At 34.7% G+C, this 22,319-nt stretch overlaps 1 protein-coding gene and 1 long non-coding RNA gene across 2 annotated transcripts; one reads left to right on the forward strand and one right to left on the reverse strand.

Moving 5' to 3' along the window:
* The first annotated feature begins 4,816 nt into the window (after positions 1-4,816).
* Positions 4,817-6,238, forward strand: LOC132634113 (HVA22-like protein e). Its single transcript, XM_060350415.1, has 5 exons — positions 4,817-5,027; positions 5,126-5,152; positions 5,277-5,399; positions 5,500-5,701; positions 5,957-6,238. Exons 1-5 carry the CDS (start codon positions 4,981-4,983, stop codon positions 5,966-5,968), a joined length of 411 nt encoding a protein of 136 aa, XP_060206398.1. The 5' UTR covers positions 4,817-4,980; the 3' UTR covers positions 5,969-6,238.
* A 5,589-nt stretch (positions 6,239-11,827) lies between these two features.
* LOC132634114 (uncharacterized) lies at positions 11,828-14,503 on the reverse strand. Its single transcript, XR_009580043.1, has 3 exons — positions 14,236-14,503; positions 12,930-12,982; positions 11,828-11,933 (listed from the first exon to the last, which is right to left on the reverse strand). It is a non-coding gene; the product is annotated as an uncharacterized LOC132634114 (long non-coding RNA).
* Positions 14,504-22,319: the final 7,816 nt, after the last annotated feature.

The raw sequence follows: 22,319 nt of genomic DNA on the forward strand, positions 1-22,319 counted from the left end.
ACCTGTAGCTATTCTGGATCGGCAGGTAAGGAGATTGCGCACCAAAGAAGTGTCTTCTGTTAAAGTCCTGTGGCGGAACAATAACCGGGAAGAAATGACCTGGGAGGCGGAAGATGAGATGAAGAAGAAGTATCCCCACTTGTTTCCTACGCCTACAGGTAATCTAAACTTTTAAGTTTGTTATATCGATTAACAAATGACTTATGTGTGCTATTCATAGAGAGGGACTCCCCCGCCATGTTTATAAGACCCTATAAGACTAATTTAACATTCGAGGACGAATGTTCTAAAGGGGGGGAGAATGTTATATCCCGTGTTTTTGCGTATTTGGAAAATTTAAAATAATGTTGACCTGTAAGAAATAAGGTCATAATTGATTTTATTCAACATATGAGTTGTTCAAAAAAAAAATATATTAGCGTGGAAGTGTTGAGGAAGGCCAAGGGCAAAATGGGAATTTCGGAAATTTATTTCGGGAATTACAAAAAAAAAATAGAATCCATGAATTATTGGGCTAAAAAAAAATTTAAAAAATTGAGGCCCAAAGCAAAGAGGGTGGCCGGCCAAGAGGCCTTAGCCCAAGCCCATAATTAATTATCCATGTGACAATTAGTAAGAGGGCATGTTGTATATATCTCTTAATAGAAGCTTCATGAAACAAACCAAAGAAAGAAGAGCAAGAACAAAGGGAGGGGGTTTCGGCCCCTTCAAGAAAAAGAGAAAAAATTTCCAAGTCCTTCAATTGTGATCCAAAAATCATAATTTTCTAGCAATATTACTAACTCAAGGATGCTCTTCAACATGGTATAAGTTTTAAGGCAAGAAAGTGCTTGTGTTGGCAAGTGGAAGTTTGAAGAAAAAGGTAAGATTTCTATTCTTTTGTGTTATGGGATAAGTATATATGTTGTAAGGATTGGAAATGGATGAAAATTGTGGAGTTGTGATGTGTGTGTGCATAGCCGTGCATGTGTGTGAGTAGGTGCATGGTCGTGTGCCATGGTGATGATGGAAAGTGAGGAATTAAATTCCATTTAGTTTGTTAGTTGTGTTGTTGTGGTGTTTGTGATGTAAATAAGGGTTTAATGAATCAAGTTGGTATTGAAAATGGTTGTAGGTTGTTATGGGAAATTATGTGATTTTAATGTAGATTTTATGTAATTATGAAAATAAGATTCTAAAATGTGAATTGTGATTGTTGGTAATGAACTTGGAAGGAAACAATGCGACTTTGTTGTTTCGTTGCAATTGTAGAAGTTTCAGATGGGATATGGAATTGGCGGGATGGCTTGAATCTTTGAATATTGTTTGGAATACTATTGGATTATGTTTGAATAATCTTGAGTTAGTTAATGAATATGGAAAGAGGTTGATATTAGTTTGATAGTGTGAAGTTGGAATGGAAGTGTCACATTATGTAGAAAAGAAGAATAAATATGTTAGGATGTGTTTTGTTGTGGTTGATGATGTTGTTGGCATTGTTGTGTTGTTGTTGTTGATGTTTTGGGCCGAGATGATTCTCGGGAACGTTGAATTTATAGACGAAATGCTGCCGAAATTTCGGTAGACAATATGAAGTTAAAATTGAAATTCTAAAAGCTTATGACTTACATTTGGTAACTATGACCAATTGTAGATTTTCGAAACGGGAATCGAGTTTGAACGAGCGTAAGAAGTGAAAAAGGTATGTAAAGCTATCCCTTTTCTTCTTTTGGCATGTCCTAGATATACTAGGTTGAGATTTGAGCCTCGGGGACAACTCTGTTCATGAAAATCCGAGTTTGATTTTGAGTACTATTCATTCAGTGTAATTGAACTATGATTCTTATGTTTTGTTGGAAAAATGGCCAAACATTCGTAACTTTCTCAAACGTAATCGGATCGCCTTGGAACTTTCATGGATGACTCCATAGAGCCTAATATTTGTGGTTTTATGTCCGCCACTTCGAGTTGATTCGAGGTGGGCCCACTAGCCCCGAGACTTCCTTCTTTGTCCTATCCGACTTACTTTGGTAAAATGTTAAAAAGGAACTTTTGTTTATGATTCTGGCTATCAAAGAATGATATTTTAGTGGCTTCGTGTAATTTGCTCCATAAATTATTTGAAAGCTCCCCAATGTGAATGATACCAAATTTTCAGAAAAAGGCTTATGAAGTATATTTTCGAAAGTTTGTAAATTTAAAGGCTTAAATCTTTTGTATACTACTTCCGACGGACTCGATACTTACTTTGGACCTTCTGATCTCAAAATATATGTATACGTACTTATTTGTCGAGTCTGGGAATTTAATTATGTATATGCATATGATTTCCGCACTACTCTGCTCGTGCCTGCTATTATGACATCGTTCGCCGGTTCCCGGGCCGGTTTTATGATCGTGCGCACTATGATATATTCGGCCGTATGCTGTGTTACGCTTCCCGAGACCTCGCCATAGGGTCGGGTACCATTTATGGAGTTATGCTCTGATATGGCTTATGATATGATTTGATGATGTGATATGTTATGTTCGGAGATGTACGGAGATTTGAAACCTTCTGGAGTTATGCTGTGTATGGCACCAGCGTCGGAGTGGTGACCACGTTCCTGAGCCTTATGCATGATTTTTACTTGCATGATATATATATATACATATGCTTTCACCACAGACTCTGATGTACTGATTCGGTATTTTCTCTCTGTACCTTTTTATGTGAGTTATGGTTCGTATTTTTGTACTCTATGCTTTACATACTCTGTACATCTTTCGTACTGACCCCCTTTCTTCGGGGGGGGGGGGGGGGGCTGCGTTTCATGCCCGCAGGTACAGAGGTTCGTGATCCGCCAGTGTAGGCCACATATTCTGCTATCACAGAGTGCTCCTTTTGATCCGGAGCCCACATTTTGGTACATATGTCTTTGGCTACGTATATGTTCCTGTACATTTGACTATTTGGGTACGGCGGGGCCCTGTCCCGTCATACGTCTTCGTTTTGATTTGTAGAGGCCTGTAGTCATATTATGGGTCATGGGTCAGGTGCGTGTGTTCGTTTGGTTTGTGATTTGCGTCTTAATGCGGTCCCGTTTATTGTGACGGCCAAAATGGCCCATGTGTTTACATATGTACATATGATCGGCGATGTGTATTCCGCCGCCCCCTTTTGTTCTGATATGATATTTTTGGTACGCATGACCGCTTAAGTTAATAATTATTTTCAGATCTGTTTAAAATGATGAATTTGAAAGTTGAACTAAGCTGTAATATGACGATTTGATATGTTTGTCTGTCTGGGTGTCCAAGTAGGGCACCGGTCGCGGCCCACGGGGCTGGGTCGTGACACCTTGGGTCTATTATACAAGGAAATGGGGATGTCGATGATGATGTCACTCATCATATTGGTGCAGGGTGGATGAAATGGAGGCTCACTTTTGGAGTGTCGTGTGATAAAAAAGTGCCACCAAAACTTAAGGGCAAGTTTTACAAAGTGGTGATTAAATCGAATTTGTTGCACAGGGCAGAATATTGGCCAGTCAAGAACTCTCATGTGCAAAAGATAAAAGTCACGGAAATGAGAATGTTGTGGTGGATGTGTGGGCACACTAGGAGAGATATGATTAGGAATGGAGACATCCGGGACAAGGTAGGGGTGGCATCGGTGGAAGACAAGATGCGGGAAGCGAGGCTGAGATGGTTTGGGCATGTGAAGAGGAGAGACATATAAATGCTGCAGTGCGGAGGTGTGAGAGGTTGGCTATGTACAGTTTCAGGAGAGGTAGAGGTAGGCCAAAAAAGTATTGGGGAGAGGTGATTAGACGCGTAGTTTCAGCTTACCGAGGACATGACCTTAGATAGGAGGTTATGGAGGACTCAAATTATAATAGAAGGCTAGGAAGGCTAGTAGGTAGTCTCACTTATTCTTTCGCACTAGTGGTCGTAGTTTTGCTCTATCGTTTATTGCCCTTTGATTTCTGCTTATATTTGTTGGGTCTTGTCTTTCCAGGTTCTTTTATCATGACTTCTTCGCTCTTTTTATTTCTTATTTTCGCATTACTCTAATATGCTTGTCCTTATCTGACTCTTTTGTCTTGTTTTCTCTTGAGCTGAGGGCCTTTCGGAAACAACATCCCTACCTCCCAAGGTGGGGGTAAGGTCTGCATACACTTTACCCTCCCCAGATCTCACATTGTGGTCTGTTGTTGTTGTTGTTGTTGTATATAATAATAATAATAATAATAATAATAATAATAATAATATTAATAATTTATTCAAAATCTAGTTATAAGTAACCTTTTTATAATTTAAAACTCATAAACTCAAAATTCTAATTCCACGTAAGTTTTTCTTTGAAATAATTAATGGCCTAGTATCATGACTGTGACTTTATCTTCTTTAGGTTCTTTAATTTATTGTGTGCAGGGGCGGATTTATAGCATGCCGACCCGGTAAAAAATTACAATGTATATATAGGATAAATTTTTTGTGTTTACGTACATATATTGACTTTTGAACACTCTGAATAAATGTAAAAGGTTAGCTCAAGCGATTCAGAGTGTTCAAAATTATCTTGTGTCCTAGGTTCAATTTCCAATGATAACATTATTTTTTATATTTAGCTTTTGTTGTTTTTTTTAATCTCGTAAATGATAATTCTGAATCTGTCATTGATTGTGTGTATGTGTCTCATTGTTAGATTTGGTTTAATGGAACTTAGATCGCGTCGGTACGCAAAGGTTACAGATCGAGTTGGTCGGTGGAAAACCTAGAACGCCACGTCAAAGGGCAGAATCAGATTCCAAATTTGACCAGTTTTGCCACTATATATATAGTGTCACCATATGTCTCATCTTCAGACAATTCAATTATTGCAATCCAAAATCCAATTTTTTTGTCTTCTTATTTCAATAGACGAGTTCGAAGACTACTCAGTTACTCTCACTGTTTTTTCATAGCACACAATTTACGTACTAAATATACATATCTATCGTGTTTAAGTAAGTAATCATGAGCAAATTCTGGGCTTTGCTTACTCACCTCCATGCTCTTGCCGGGTATTTATTAATTGACCTTTTCATTTATTAACCACGACTTAATCTTTTTACGTTTAACCTGATTAATTCTGATTTTCTTTTTAATTAAAAATATGCAGGCCGGTGGTGATGCTACTCTATCCTCTGTAAGTAAATTAATCTGCTTGCTCTGTTTACTTTTTACCCTTTACAAATTGTGTTACCTTATTTGTTCACTTCTTTTAATAACAAAAAAAATTACTGTATAATTTATTTTCTGTTATTGTGTAGATATGCATCAGTAGTAGCTATAGAGAGCACATCGAAGGTGGACGATGAGCAATGGCTTGCTTATTGGATTCTCTACTCTTTTCTTACTCTCATGGAAATGGTACTTCAACCCATCCTTCAATGGTAAGTAAAAGATAGATAATCAGAAGAAGAAAAAAACTTACTAGTTGAATTTTATTATGTAATAATTTTGATTAATTGGTATTATGTAACATAATGCTAGGATACCAATTTGGTACGAGGTGAAATTGGCAATGGTGGCATGGTTGGTTCTTCCCCAATTCAGAGGAGCTGCTTTTATCTATGACAAGTTTGTTAGGGAGAAGCTGATTAAGAAATATGGATCTTCATATTTCCAAGACAAGTCTCACTCTCCTAATGGCAAACCCAAAAACAAGCTCGTGGATTTCATCACCCTCAAGAAGGTGAAATTCTTTCTCCTTTTTGCTTTGATATAAAATGAAATGAAGATAATAATTTTTTCTCTTTTTCACTTGAACTTCTTTTTCAAGATTAACCTTTAAAAATAAAAAGCAGTGAGCGGGAGAAGAGAAAAAGTACTAAAGAGGGAAAATGGAATGAATAACAAGTTTGTTAGTTGTAACTTTTAAGCTGCTTACAAAACTTTACCAAAGTGAAAGATTATCTGAATTATTTCATTATATTTTTGCTTTGGACAGGGAGAGCATTAAACTAAAGTCGCTGAGGATGGAGCATCAAATTAGGCTATGAATGGTCTTATGTGGATATATGCGGCAACGTTCATGATTTCCTTTTATAATGCAGTACTGAAGAGATAATATAGTTATGTTGTTGACTTGTTGTAGATCAAATGGACAGTGCTGCTAATATGAATGTTATGTATTTTCTAACATGTTAGATACATATGCACACCCTCAGATTTCTCAATATTGTTTGTATCTTTTCAATTCTGAAGGAATTAAGACCAGCTGTTCAGTTTGTATGCTCCTTTTGGTTTTCCATTTGAAATTCAACTAAACGCTTCATACAACAAGCTTAAAGGGCAATAAACAAAAAGAAGAACTAGACTGCTGTTCTAATTCTTCTTCCCTTTTTTTGGGTACTAAAGTGGTCAAGGGCAAAACTTTTTCTTCTCTTTTACCATATTTTTCTTTCCTTCCTGTTCTTGGATTCTGTTTTTGGTAAAGATGTCTGTTTGACGAGACAATTCTTAGTGAAGAAGAAAACAAATATCGAGAAAACCACTAGAGACCATTAGACCACCAAAACTTTGAATTCAAATTTAAACAAGGTGTTTATGCTGGAGTTCTGATAATCAGATCAAAAATTACCCAAGGGTCGTTTTCCCTTTGTCACACAAAGGCCGAAAAGATTGCTGAAAAATAGGAAGAAGACAATTCGTTAGTTCAAACTAATCCAATGAAGATTAGCACAAGTTGAGTACATATATACTCCCTTCATTTCAATTTATTTGTCTCATTTTATCTTGACACAAAAATAAAAAAAATAAAAAAAACTTTTGAATCATGTGATATTAAATTAAAATATGTAAAATGTATTAAATGTTTTTCAATCTTATAATCTTAAATATATCACGTGAAAAATTGAGCTTCCAGAGTTATTAAAAAAGGAACCAAGCATATATTTTAAAGGGACTAAAAAAAGTAAGACAAACAATAAAACCGTATAACGCGCTCAAATCAATCACCTCTTCACTTAGCCATAGTAAACAATTGAAATCAAATTAATTAGTACGACCGGAAGCCAGAAGGAATATACATGTAGGCATTGGCATAAAATTGTCCAATATGCATTGACCATTGATTCTTTGACAATCGGTTTATAAAGATCTTACTTCATGGAGTGAATCTAGGTCATGCTTTTCTGATAATACAGACAATCTGACACCATGACTATAGTCTCATAAGTCATAAGTCATAACTAGCATGCGTTGGCAACTAAAGACACGTGTCTGAAGAGCGAATATAAAAAGAATTTTTAACTTACACATATAGGTATTACGTACATATTACCTGTTGTTAGTACATACATATTACCTGTTGTAAGTGTCAGTATGTCACTCCTAAAACATGTATTCCAACTCAAAAAACTTATTTTACTTTTCTTATTAGTTTATTATAAAAAAATTTAATAAATTTTAATATTTAAAAATAATTTAATTTTATAATATGATTTGACATTTCACAAATCTTTCTTTATTCTTTAAAATTCGTGTCAACTCAAACTAACAAAATCTTTTTGGGACGAAGGGAGTAATACTTCTGAAATTTAGCTAAGCTAATATCCGAGTCAGACAACCAATGAGAAGCCCCAAACTATAAAAGTTAATTTTAGAGAAAATTACAATCAAATACTATTCGGTCATCTAATTTACAAAGTATGTACACCGTGTATAGGTAGTGTATATTTTATTTTGAATATACATACACTATACACAACATATACATTGATAGTGTATATATTATATAGGTAGTGTATATTTTGGTCATGTTTATTAGGTGAGGCGGACAGACACCTAGTGCCTTCTTACGCGAGTGACCCATTTTGCAAAACTGATAACTTACTATATATGTAACATTTGAAACACATATACACATACAGATGGGCTTACAAGGCCTCAACATGTATGAATGACGTATATATATATATAAGAATAGGGTATAGTTACAAAATATGACGATACTTTACAGTTTACAAAACATAACAATAGATTTCTTACGAAATATATACGAAAAGTTTCTTAAGGCTTAAAAATTTCGCTCAAAATTTTATGTATGAAAGCTATATGAAATGTGTATATCTCGCTCAAGGCTTAAAATTTTCGCCCAAAATTTTGTGTATGAAAACTGTATGAAATATGTATATATCACTCAAGGCTTAAAAAATTCGCTCAAAAGTTTGTGTATGAAAACTGTATGAAATGTGTATATCTCGCTCAAAGCTTAGGTTTCTCACAATTTACGTGTATGAAAACTGTATAAAAACCGTATGAAATATGTATTTAACTATATAAAATTTGTATAAAGTTTAGGATAAGTTTTTGGAAATTTAATATAACTACAACAACATGATATACAACTTTCATACAAATTTAATACAAATTAGAATCTCACTTTGAAATTCGAATGAAATTAATACAATTGAAACAACATTCTATACAACTTTCCTATAATACGTCCACAAACAAGGTGGAGTCAATCGATGTTTGGTAACGGAATTCTTCATAATCAACAGTTACCGTCTTCAGATCTACGCACATTTTCGAATTACCATAACTTTACAAAAAGATGGATGCCTTCCCCATAGCCAGGAAGGTACGAAAGTAGCAAGAAACCAATTTTTTCCAAATCAGTATTCTAATGCTAATAGACATAACTAAAGCTTAGCCTCAATTCTTAACAACACACATGCCAGAAAATCTAATGGATGGTGGTGGCCATCGAATTCATTATCCCTTCCCGTCGTTGCTGAATTCACCCCATTAAACCCATTTCCAAAAGCCGGATTTCACTCTTGCAAATGGGTGTTGCAATGCTCAATTAGCGTGATGGAAGGAGGAAGAGAAGTGATAAATGGGTCAGATTGGGGGAAGGAAATGGTGGGGCGGCTATGTTATCAGAGGAAAGAGATCGGGGAGAAGGGGAAGGGAGGGTGGGATGGCTCTGTTCTGGAGGAAGAAGAGAACAATGAGAAGGGGAAGGGAAGGATGGGTTTTAATTTTTTCAGATCTGGTATGTTTTGTAATTAAGTTATTATGTTCTGTAAATAAGGAAAAATATTCTTTTGTTTTGTAATATAGAGTCTTAAGTAGTATTATTAGGTTATTTTCCCTAAATACTACTGACCTGACATAACTGACCACAAGTATACATACGTTTACAAAAGCCTCTAAGAGTATCTGACATCAAAACATGGTCCGGACAGGGTCCCGGCCTACCCATGAAGTCTATAGACATGATATGTCAACTTGACAACTAGAGTTGGCTGCACTCCGAATGAAATGGAGTCTTACCGATCCTCCGCTGAATATCAACCCTGTCTACTGTGAGGGCTGGTCAAACTGGATGCCTGAACCTAGGGGTGGGCGTTCGGTTTTTTGGTTCGGTTTTATCAAATTTCGGTTTGGCTATTTCGGGTTCGGTTTTTTGAAGGTGGACACCGAATACCGAACTAAACTAGTTCGGTTCGGTTCTTTCGGTTTTGGTTTTTTAAAGTTCGGTTCGGTTCGGTTCGGTTTCGGTTTTTTCAATTCGGTTTTTTTGATATGATATTAGAAGCGATTCCCTTGACACTAATTCATATTCTCAAAAGCAATAAAACATAAAACTGATAAATTGAAATCAAAATCAAACAAACAGGATATACAAGAATAGAAAACTATAACCATGATATAGGATTACTAGGTGTTATATACATACCGTAAGAATAATTAAGGAAACACATAAAGGACATACATTAATCCTAAAGACACATCCTAGTTGCCTTCCTTAACATATTTGATTTTCTCAACTGAAGTAGAAAATTATGGATACAAATGCAAAAGAGGGCTTGTTACTGTCACACCCCCATTTTAACCGGGGTTAAATTAGGAGTATGACGTATTGGTGATTCCTATTTATTTTGTTTTAAGGAGTCGCCACCTAATTAATTTAACGGTGAATTAGGACACCTAGATGTTAACTAAGGTAAAGTTAAAACTAAACCTCTGTTAATAGTCTGCTTAACCAGTATAATTCTAGGTAAGGGCTCTATATTATCCTAAAGGGAAGGGGTTAGGCATCCTTTAGAATCCGTTAACTTACGGTTGTCCGACCAAACTTAGGTTAATTAATTGAGAGTAAATATAATGTTTAAATTCACAAATGTCGTTAAAATTTTAAAAGGAAAATCATATTAGTGAAAATAAGATTTATAGAAAATATAATATAAAAGAAAACTTAAAATGCCATTTTTTTAAAATAGGACTTATAAATCGCTAAGACTTTAAATGAAAGTAATAATGATGTCATTTGAAATAATACTTGTAGAAAATATGATGATTTGCATAAAAGAAAATTTTAAAGGCTATTTAAAATAAAACTTAGACACGCTAAAGCCTTGAATGAAAAATTGTAATAATATTCTTGAAAATAAGATTTGCAAAGATATAAACCTATAATCTTTTAGCAGAATGTGAACTTTAGACAAAACTTTGTATTATATTAATATGGTGATGTAAAAATACCTAAACTTATTTTCTTTAAAATGTGATGGATAGGGTATGAGTTTAATTTCTTTTATATTAACTATACATGGCTAAAAGAAGTGTATTATTGGATAAACTTTGAAAAATTATTCATAGAATGTATTTGAACTTATATTTGCATATTAGTGACGTGTTGAAATTTCTAGGATAGTGAGCATAAAATATGATTCTCTTAACTCGAAAATATATAGTCATGTTATTTTGCAAATCAATTACTCTAAAAAATAAATACTAGATGTCGTAACAGTTTTGACATAAAAGGGAAAGAAAATGAAGCTAATGGAATTAATTGATCTTTCTTAAGTTTAACTACCCTTTCACTAAAGCTAACCCACTAAATTCGCTAAAGTTCACCTAAATTAAGAAAATAAAAACAAAATAAAAGTTAGTCACATAATACAAGTTAAATGCAACAACATAAAATAGAGGTGTAAAATATAATGAGATGGGCTTAACCCATTTTGGGCTGCTGTGAACAGGCTGCTGTTGGGCTTTGGCCCAGCTATTTTTTATAGACTGCTATGGCTGCTGCCTGTGTTCCTGTCTATTGGGCTTTGGCCCAGAATTTTATTTCTTTCCTTTTGGGCATATGCTGCGGACAGGGGGCTGGAGAGAATTTCATATTGAGCTTTTAGCCCAACGCCAAATGCGGGAGGAGATGACGAGTCGCTTGGACTCGTATGCGAGATGTCATGCATAAAATGAAAGGAAAAGAATTAGCATCTAATCAATGAATAAGGTTAAACATGTAGAATATAAACTCAAAACATGTCAATAGACTATGTGTATACCATATGTATTTAAGTACACTTCATGTATACATATTCATGAGGGTGTGTAGAACATTGCTATTAGAAAGCTTGTCACGACCCAACCCCGTAGGCCGTGACTAGTGCCCGAATTGGACACTCATGTCACTTGTTAACTATAATCATTTATAACTAGTATGTCATGAACTTATTTGTATAAAAAGGTATGGTGTTTTTTTAAAGCTGTCAAAATATTTTTTTTTGCATGTCGTAGGCACCTGTCTCCTGAATAATTAAAATTTTTAAACAACATATATATATTCCTATGCAAGCCGACAAGGCTGCCACGATATGCAACATACCAAACATACATATATATGCAAGCCGACAAGGCTGCCATTACGAATGGGTACGCCCCAAACATATGTCATAATCATAAAACGCGTCAACAACCATAAACAAACCCACACAAATGTCCACAGACCTCTAAGAGTAATGACCGTATCATATGGCGGGACAGGGCCCCGCCGTACCCAAATAAACTCATATGAATTCAACATAAGGGAGTTATACCACAAGCTAGGCTCCGGAACAAAGGAGCAGTCAAAATAGCTGAATAAGTGTCCTAAGCTGGCGGATCTCCGAAATGAACGTCTGTACCTGCGGGCATGAACGCAGCCCCCCAAAGAAAGGGGGTCAGTACGGAATATGTACTGAGCATGTTAAGCATGAAACATAGTGATAGACTCATACTGAGATAAGATGTATAGGACTCAATGCAACTAACAGAATTTCATAAAGACTTGCCTTTGAACATATTTCATCTGTATCATTCTCATATCAATGTCAATATAGTGTTTTGTAATCAAAGCTGCATAATCATTCTGTATATAACATGTATACGTGTCCCGGCCCTCTAGTGAGGGGCTCGGTAATTAAAATCATAGTATCATAAACATGCACATAGACGTGTCCCGGCCCTTTCGTAAGGGACTCGGTAATAAGGAATATATATGCCCTCCTGGCCACCATCTCCATATCATCATATCATCACATCATCATATCATCATATATATATAACGTGTCCCGGCCCTCTAGTGAGGAACTCGGTGAATATAGTCATAGCATCATAAACATAAACATATACGTGTCCCGGCCCTTTAATGAGGGACTCGGTAATAATATAGTAGATGTGCGCACGAGAACGTGTCCTGGCCCGGGACTCAGTGAAGGATATAGCGATAAGCACGAGCAGAATAATAAGCAACCACATATATGAAATGCATCTTTTGAGACTCAATAGATAAGTAACTAACCAGCTCTAAAGTATTGGGATAATAATCATATTCAATTCTTTTCAACTCTCATTATAAGCCATAGCAAGGAACGTTTCAGCTTTCATGTACATGTATCAATTTTCATGATGTAGCTTTTGAAAATCAAGTATACTTCTATTCATGTCATTCTTTTAAGAGTAGGAACTTCTATACATCATTCATTAGTCAATCATGCAGTAGGCTCATGACAATAGCATTAGGGAAATATAGAATCATAAGTCATGCATGGAACTAGAGAATAGAATTTACCCCAAGGTTCATATCATTTCATACTTACGTCTAGGACATGCCAAGAAAAGAAGGAATAAGCTTTACATACCTTTAGCGTTTAGTCGTATTATAACTTGTACTTGCTGCCCAAAAACACTTATCCTATATCAAGACATCAAGAGCTACAATTAGTCTACGAGGGAATTCAATACGTACTTTAACGTCAACAATCCCTTTCAAACATTTAGACGACGTTTCGTTCGCATTCAAATCAACTACATACAACCACCCCAACATCAATAATCATATGTTCAATACCAATCCGGACAGCCCACATAACATTCCAAATAGCCCACATTCACAACATTCCATAACGATTCACATACGGCTACTACATTCTCAAGTTACTCCTAATAATCCGTAGCCTTAACGTTTTCGTGTAACAACTTTACAACAACCCAAACAACGTAAATACAATATATATTCTTAACTATCATTAGTATTTCCAATTTAAAGAATACAACATGTCCAAAACAGTTCCTAACCACAACACGCCCAAAACAGTCCCTAACCAATCAACACGCCCAAAACAGTCCCTAACCAACAACATAAAGGTGCCCGGAATTCTTGCAAACGTTTACGAACATACCAAGCAAACCACATATGATTCTTACACATTATTTCATGTCTTCATTTCATATAATTTCAGTAAAATACGACCAGCAGTCACAAGATAAATATATCACCAAATTCGTACGCAAATAGCTACATTGTCGACACTAAAACCTTACAACGACAACAACATGTTTAATGACATTACTTTCATGATCCTTGGAACTGTTTTAGCATCATTTACATTCTTATAACAGCCCACAATTCATTCCAATTTCGACCTGAATCATTGCACTTCACTTTCACTAAACATTCACAACAAGAATCAACACTCAACACATACAAATTCACCTCTAGCACTAAAACAGTCCACTGTTTTGGACTGCTTATATGCTTCAACATAATTCATTTCTTTAACACCTTAATTCACATATTCAACATGCACACAATACACCACAATGTCCATAACAACAACAATCAAAATGTGACACAAAACAGTCCACAAATTCCTCTAAAACAGCCCCCTCACACGGCTTCAACACAACTACAACAACTTCATGATTTTCATTCATTTATCCATACTACAACACATTCAATCCATTTCCAATACATGTACAAGAATATTAAGCATCATTTCACCTAAGTTTATAGCACACAGCCCACTTCAACTTCAACAACAACAGTCCCTAACTTACGATAACATCTAAGTCCATATATCGCTTGTATATCAACGTTTCCTCCATGTATACACCATATTAAACCTTTAATCCAAATTAATAACATGAGTAGGAGGTTGAAATTACCTTTAACAATCAGAATCTTCAAGAATCTTGTTCCTCTTTCCAGCTTCTTGCTTACAACACAAGGAAAACTTAGGCTACAACTTCTCTTTAACTAATATCATGTCAAGGGTCTAGGATTTAGCTTATATGATGGCTCAATTAGAAAGGGGGTTTGGGAGAGAAAATAAGGGTTCTTGGATCTGTTTAAGTCGTGTGAAGTGATATAGGGAAAAGTGGTGGCTTATATATTAAGTTTAATGGGCCTCATGGGCCGAAATATGAGTGTTTGGGTCGGGTCCAAACTTGCTGCCCTGCCAGCCCAAATTGAATCGTCCATATCTCCTTATCCCGATATCATTTTGATGAGCGGTTTGTTGCGTTGGAAACTAGACTCGATGAAATTAATTTTAGGCTTTTGAAACACCTTAAAACTCCACATATGCTAGGAGATATGCCTCCTACAATATAGGCTAAAATCGGGTCCGAAATTTTTACTGAAGTTGTTCCGATTCATTTCGTTTAACTTCTAATCCTCTTCCAACCTCATGTAACCTCTTATACATACATATACACACTCATATACATACTCATAACATGATTTCAAATCCTTTAGGTTACCAGGTCACCTCGGGATACTTAAGGCAACCATATATATAACGATATTCTTACTAACTCGACTAACTTTCCTTGAACCTTCATAACTCATTTTTTTCTTGTTTTACTTCAAGTAGCACGGATTATTATGGAGTGTAACAAAGCTTTTGCTCCCATTTTCCCGATGTCGCACAAGTTCCAAGGGATTTCACGAATCCAGGCATGGCTAACACCGGGGAGGGTTCAAGCTTGATCCATAATGACCAATCTAACCTCTCCATCAACATGCTTCAATAAAAGTATACTAGTAATATACCTAAATATACAAAATCCAAACATATCACATTGTAGATACTGATTCACAATGCACAAACATGTAGTCAATTTATATTTGATCAATTAACACAACTGTAGCTATTCAGAGCTTAATATATTTTAGACATAATAAACCCACTTTAAGGATTTCGATGAAGATTCAAATGTTCCACGAACTGTATTTACTTAATTTGACTCGAAATGCCCACACTTAATAAAAGGGAGAAAATACATGGGCAAGTTAGGACAGGTGTTAAAGACTCTTTATTAACTGAAAATATTGTACTTTCACCTAACATATTCAAATCAAACACATGGCTTCACGGACTAAACCGTAGAACGAGTTAATAATGTACTGGCACCTAACATATTCAAACCAAACACATAGCTTCAAAGACTAAACCTTAGAACAAGCTAATGAAACAAAGTCATTCTTTCAACACATTTTATACCAAAATACTCAAAGAGAGTTTATTTGAAACATGCAACTACTGACCAAAGAGAGGTGACTGAACATAACTCATGAAACAGCTGATTCGGTTAGCTAGAGATTTGTCCATATTTTATCTAAAGCTTAAGGCCAAAGCATAATTAGAAGTGAAAGTGAAATGTACTCACTGATTTAAAAAGCAAACAGAGGAGTAATTTTAGACTAACTGTTCATTTAATCACTTCGGAAGCTTAATTTCCGTTATTCTCCAACATCTAAATCTCGTTTTCAACCAGAAACATATACTTATTTACGGAACTGCTAAATTATTATCGAGAGTAAACACAAAGAAAAGGCATGCTTTACTTCTCTTTAATCTATACTTGTGATCACGTATAAAACAAAAACTTAAACTTCCTATAAGAATAGGAGAAACCAGCCCCAAACACACATTAATACAAACTAGAGCATGTACTTTTGCAAGATTCATAATAATTCCAACTGCGACAGAAAAGTGAAAACTCCAGTCACAAACCTACTATATTCTTTAGTGCAAAAAAAAATGAAGAATAAGTGCTTACATACTTATTTTTGTTTTACAAACAAGGAGTTAAAGGTTGAAAAACAAGCTGACACCTCAAAACAGTGTACAAGCATGAAGCACAGAGGATTTTGCAACTTGAATGACCAAACAGAGACTTACTAGGTGACCTTAACTACCAAACATACACAGAACACTTAAACTCTCTGAGCTTCAAATCATATTTTTTGTTCTTTCAAATAACGATGCTAACACTTACTTTCCTATAAATAAAGAGGAATTGGCTTATACTGCTAGTCAGTCACACTAAATAATGAAAACAAACATTTTTATTATTTAAACCTAGCCAAACATTACCTAATGTCATATAATCCCTAAATGAAGCAAGGTCATGCTCCGTATGCTTTTATGAACTAAAAGAAACCATGACTTAGATTCAACTATCGAAACAGAAATTTGACCAGGTAGGAAAAAAAAAACTCATTGATACTCAAAACAAGTCATAGCTCATGCATACTCAAGTCAAATAGGCTGCCATATTTATAGGCCTAAGATATCCAAGAACTTCTTCTTGAAGCCAAAAGAAAACTATGAATATTCCCATTCCAGCCATGGGCAGACTCCAGTGACAAGAATGAGTCATACAGAAATATGAGAAATGCTATATGTCCTCATGCTCGCATCGAAGTTTAAACAAGAGATTAAACACCTAAACTTACAAGCGACCAACCATGCTACAATTACTAGCAGATTCTTAACAAGCAACATAAACTGGAATCAAACACATGTTAAACTGAAAACAGGGCTGGAATAAAACCAACTGAAGCTAAGTTAAAATCAAGCTAATCTACATTAAACCAAGAACACACAGAACTAAAAAATGAAAAAAAAAAACAGCAATACTAATAAGAAACTTACTAAACTAATGTCCTAATCTCCATAATAACATAGCTAAACCCAAAACTACCACAAAATCATACTATGGACAGAAACAAATTAAGAAAAAAAAAAAAAACTATGCGAAAATGACTAGAAGATTACCTTTCTCGGGTGCAGCGAAGTGGGTACGGGTCTTCGATTCACACTCGAAACACTTCAAATTCGATGTTGCGAGACTCGAATTCGCGATATACTCAGATTCACAGCAACAACAAGGCAAACGAATATAAATTGAGATCTAGTATTTTGACCCGATTAAAATAAAATTACGATTTGCTAAAGAAACTGATTTTTATGGAGATTTTGAGGCGATTCAGGAACTTGTTTTTGCAAGGCAATTTTTGGGGGTTCTCAAACCTGGTTTTCTCTAAACGATTCCACCCGACTGTTTATGGGGATTTGGGGGGTTCTTTTGTGTTGAAGAAAAAAGGGGGAGAGGAGCTGGGGAAAAAGGAAGAGGAGCGGGGGGAGCAGACGGCGATGGTGGGGTTGGGAGGTGATGAAAAGGAGCGGATGGGGAAAAGGGAGAAAGAGAGGAGCGGCGGTGGTGGAGCTGAAAATGATGAAGAGGGAAAGAAAAGAGGGGGGGGGGGGGGGGGGAGATGAGCGGCGGTGGGGAGAAAAATGAAGGAAATGTTAGGGTTAAGTTGGGTTAGGGGAATAAAACGTGAAATGGGCCGGGTCGGGTAATGTTTTAGGTAATGGGCTGGTTGGGTAGAAAAAACATGGGCTGAGTTCAATTACAATGTTGGGCTGGTCCGTTTAGGCTGGTGATTAAAATGTGGATTGGGCATTAAAATGGGTTGAGATGAATTAAAATGGCTGGTAAATTAAAATGTGGACTGGTTTTGTGAATTGATCCGAAAATAGTGTGAGTTGGTTGGGCTACTACATTTTAAATAAAAGACCTATTTAAATAACTTGTGTTAAAATATTACTCGATATAAAATACGCAATTATTAGTACTCAGATAATAAAAAATGACGTTGTAATAGCCGTGCAATAATATTTCGAAAATCCACAGTAAATAAAATTATCATTTAATTAGGCGAAGATAAATGCGATGTGAGTGCGTAAACCGATAAAATGTGCTAAAATGATAAAATAATAATAATAGTAAATAATAATAATAATAATAATAATAATAATAATAGTAACTGTAATAGAATAATAAAACGTGAGTATTAATAAGAGGCTAATAATTATAGTAAAAATATAAATATATATTTTTTAATTTTCCCAAAATATTAGAAGCGTAAATAGGTATTTCGGAGGAGAGGCGGGACAAAATTGGGTGTCAACAGTTACAATTGGGTTTTTTTGGCTTTAAACATAATGGGCCTGGACTATTTTAATTTTTTTGGGTAATGTATTAAATTTCGGTGTGTGTTCGGTTTTTCGGTTCGGTTTTATCAAACTTCGATTCGGCTATTTCGGTTTCGGTTTTTTGAAGGTGGACACCAAATACCGAACCAAACTAGTTCGGTTCGGTTCGGTTTGTTGAAATTTCGGTTCGGTTCGGTTCGGTTTTTCGGTTTTTGATATTTATGCCCAGCCCTACCTGAACCTGCAGGCATGAAATGCGGCGCCCCAATAATGATGCCAGCACAAAGAAATGTTCCCTTAGTTTTAACTCTCAATATGTATTTAATTTGTTCAGCCCGTTCAAATTAGATGAAATTGTGTATAATTGGGTTCTTGTTATCCATTGTGTCCTTTGTTGAGGACAAGGAGTTCCAGTGCTTTTTAGCCAGTTAACTAGCAATGGTCTTCTGGACAGTACGTTTTGAGAGGAATCTTTGAAAAATTGGCTTAGGATTGGCCAAGGGAACAAAGGAGTTATTTGGTTGGGTTTCCACATGGGAGAGTTGGAATCGATTCCCTCCGCAGCAGCCTTCTCAGTCAGAGCTTGTCGCACCTGGCTTGTTTAATGCGATTTACATCTCCTGTGTGGTTCGCGAGCTATTGCATAGTGAGCAGGTTACCTAGTGCTCACCCGAAAGGATAGTTGTTGCGGGTTTCACGAAGTTCCATTTTTTATTTTTATTTTAAGACATTAGATTTGATTGAACTATTACTTTAAAAAGAAAAAAGGAGTAACTTGTAATGTGAAAACTAACCATGTGCTTTAATGCATCTTATGACACAAATCTGGGAGCTCAACCAGCCAGACATGACTTACGAATAAAGGAGCTAGGAAATTAGGATCTCAATTTTATTTCATGGGTCAATACCAAATGCGTTTATGCGATGATAAAAAAAGTATTTCTACATTAATTAGGTTATTTTAGAAGTAATTATATGTAATTTTATCTATGATATTGATTGATAATTTAGAGTTCTATGTAACTTATTATAATAGATTAAATTAAATTAATAATTAAAAACTTTATTATACTATTAGTACATATAACTCAAAATCATACCAAATTGTTATTAGATCTCTACAAACTTTATAGGGTTTAAATTTATCAGTTTTCAGGCAGCACTATAGTTTTGATTTCTTAGAAATGAAGAATGCTATCATCGTATGCTAGGAGTACGTACTATGCTTTGCACGGCCACTTATCATCCTATAAATTTATTTAGTGAGCACGAGCTCATGTACTGAAGCATCCATATGCCTTCCTCTGATCTTATTAATTAACAAGTATTTCTTTTGTATTTTTTTCTCCTTTTTTTACTCCTTTAGAATTAGTTTCTCTGCCTTTTCTCACATGTTATGACTAATGAGTGACAAATCCACATTATCTGTTGGCATATTTAGAACGAGTCCGGAGCCTAAAGGGTATAAAAATACACGGTATTTATTAAAAGGGAATGACCAAAAATTTATATACCAAAAGGGGTATATCAGCCCACGATATACCCCAAAAAATTTTTTCCTCTGTCAGACGAAGTCAACGAAAAACAATTTTTTTTTTAATTGTATAACGTGGACTGATCCACGTTATACAATTTATATTTTTATCCCGTTTTACAAATACTTGGTAAGACGTTGCCTAAATTTAAAACATATTCGGTTATGTTTTTAATAATTTTTTTTAATTTTTAAAGCATGATTAACTCAAGTAAATATTTTAACACATGCAATAGTTAAATGTGTTATATATGCGAACAGAAATAAAAAATAAAATATAAGTTAAATAAACGTCACACATTAACTGAGTAGTAAATGTTAAATTGCATACTAACTATTAAACGGCACAAAAATTTAAATCATATTCGGTTATGTTTTTAATAAAAAAAATTATTGATTTTTTTAATTTTTAAAGCATGATTAACTCAAATAAATATTTTAACACATGCAATAATTAAATATGTGTTATATATGCGAACAGAAATAAAAAATAAAATATAAGTTAAATAAACATCACACATTAACTGAGTAGTAAATGTTAAATTACATACTAACTATTAATCAAGACATAACTTTATTTTGAATATAAATATAATTCTAAAAAAAATATAGGGAGAAAAACTAGTTGTAAAATGGTCAAACTTTAGATGGTCATAACTTTGCGCTCGGACGTCCGTTTTACGCGTTTTTTTTTAACTTGCGTATTTTTTCGAGATCTACGCAGACAAACGCCGTAAGGAGGTTTGGCCGAGCCGATTTTTGAAAAACACCTTTTATCCCATTCAATTTCAATTTTCCCCCAAATTGGCCTGAAATTTTCAGTTTTATGTACTTATAAGATGATGATGATACGCAATAGATTTCAACGTAAAACTCCCGGGGTAATGTAGCTGTGAATGTCAATTTCACTTCTGCGGTTTCAATTTTTGAAAATAAGGCTGACTAATTTTCTCGACATATAAAGTTGACTAAAATAACCTTACAGTCAAACACAGTTTTTTCTTAAGTTGTACGATTGTTGTTTCCTTATGTAATCTTCCAAGAATATATAACATGTCTTGTGTCGTTTAATAGTTAGTATGTAATTTAACATTTACTACTCAGTTAATGTGTGACGTTTATTTAAATTATTTTTTATTTTTTATTTCTGTTCGCATATATAACACATATTTAATTATTGCATGTGTTAAAATATTTATTTGAGTTAATCAATGACATTAACTATATGCTTTAAAAATTAAAAAAAATTATTAAAAACACAACCGAATATGATTTAAATAGAGGCAACGTCTTACCAAGTATTTGTAAAACGGGGAATTTTTTTTTTTAACCGTATAACGTGGACTGATCCACGTTATACAATATATTTTGTATAACGTGGATCAGTCCACGTTTTACAAATATGATCCACGTTTTACAAAATATATTTGTAAAACGTGGACTGATCCACGTTATACAAAATATATTGTATAACGTGGATCAGTCCACGTTATACAGTTAAATTTTTTTTATTTTTTTTATTTTTCGGTTTTCGTCTGACAGTTAAAAAAAAAAAGTTGGGGGTATAACGTGGATCAACCCACGATATACCCCTTTTGGTATATAAATTTTTGATGATGCCCTTTTAGTTTATACCGTGTATTTTTATACCGTTTAGGCTCCGGACTCTATTTAGAACACTAGTCCTTTTTGATAGGCATTAGGCACCTTTCAAGCAGCATGGATCGGGCATTTTACCATGTGCCTACTATACCATATTAAATAAATGAATTGTTTGATAATCGAATTAAACAGGCATATTAGTGTTGTCGGTAAAAATGGTCACTTTGGAGCAGGAGTTAACGACGCCAGCCAAGCCGCAGAAACAATCACTTGCAAAATTATAAGATAAAATTACGCAATAGACTTAATTTAGTCCAGATTTTTCTTTCTCTAGCCTTTTTTTTTTTGGGGGGGGAGGCATATTGAGGGGGGGGGGGGGGGGGGGGGGGATATTGAAAAATTAACTAAATTCATTTCTTAAAATCTTTCATAAGCATAGGACTAAGCCCGTTAATCGGTTTAACCGGAACCGGACCGGTAACCGGTTAGGGAACTGGCCGGTTTCCGGTTAAAAAACCGGAACCGTTTAACCGGTTTGAAACCTCAAACCGGAACCGGTCCGGTTCAAAGTCTCTAAAACCTTTTTTTTTTGTTTTTTGTATTATATATATATATATATATATATATATATATTATAGTATTTATTAGTATATTATAGGTATATTTACATATGTTATACAAGTTTATAAGTAAAGTTTAAATATTTACTGACTAACAGGCTAACAGCAAGTCAGCAATACAGAATATACGTGTATACATATATATATTAAGTTATATGCTTAAGTTATAGTGTTATACTACATATACCTAAAATATAGTAAGAA

This window comes from Lycium barbarum, chromosome 3 (genome assembly GCF_019175385.1).
Source record: "Lycium barbarum isolate Lr01 chromosome 3, ASM1917538v2, whole genome shotgun sequence".
Classification (NCBI taxonomy): Eukaryota; Viridiplantae; Streptophyta; class Magnoliopsida; order Solanales; family Solanaceae; genus Lycium; species Lycium barbarum.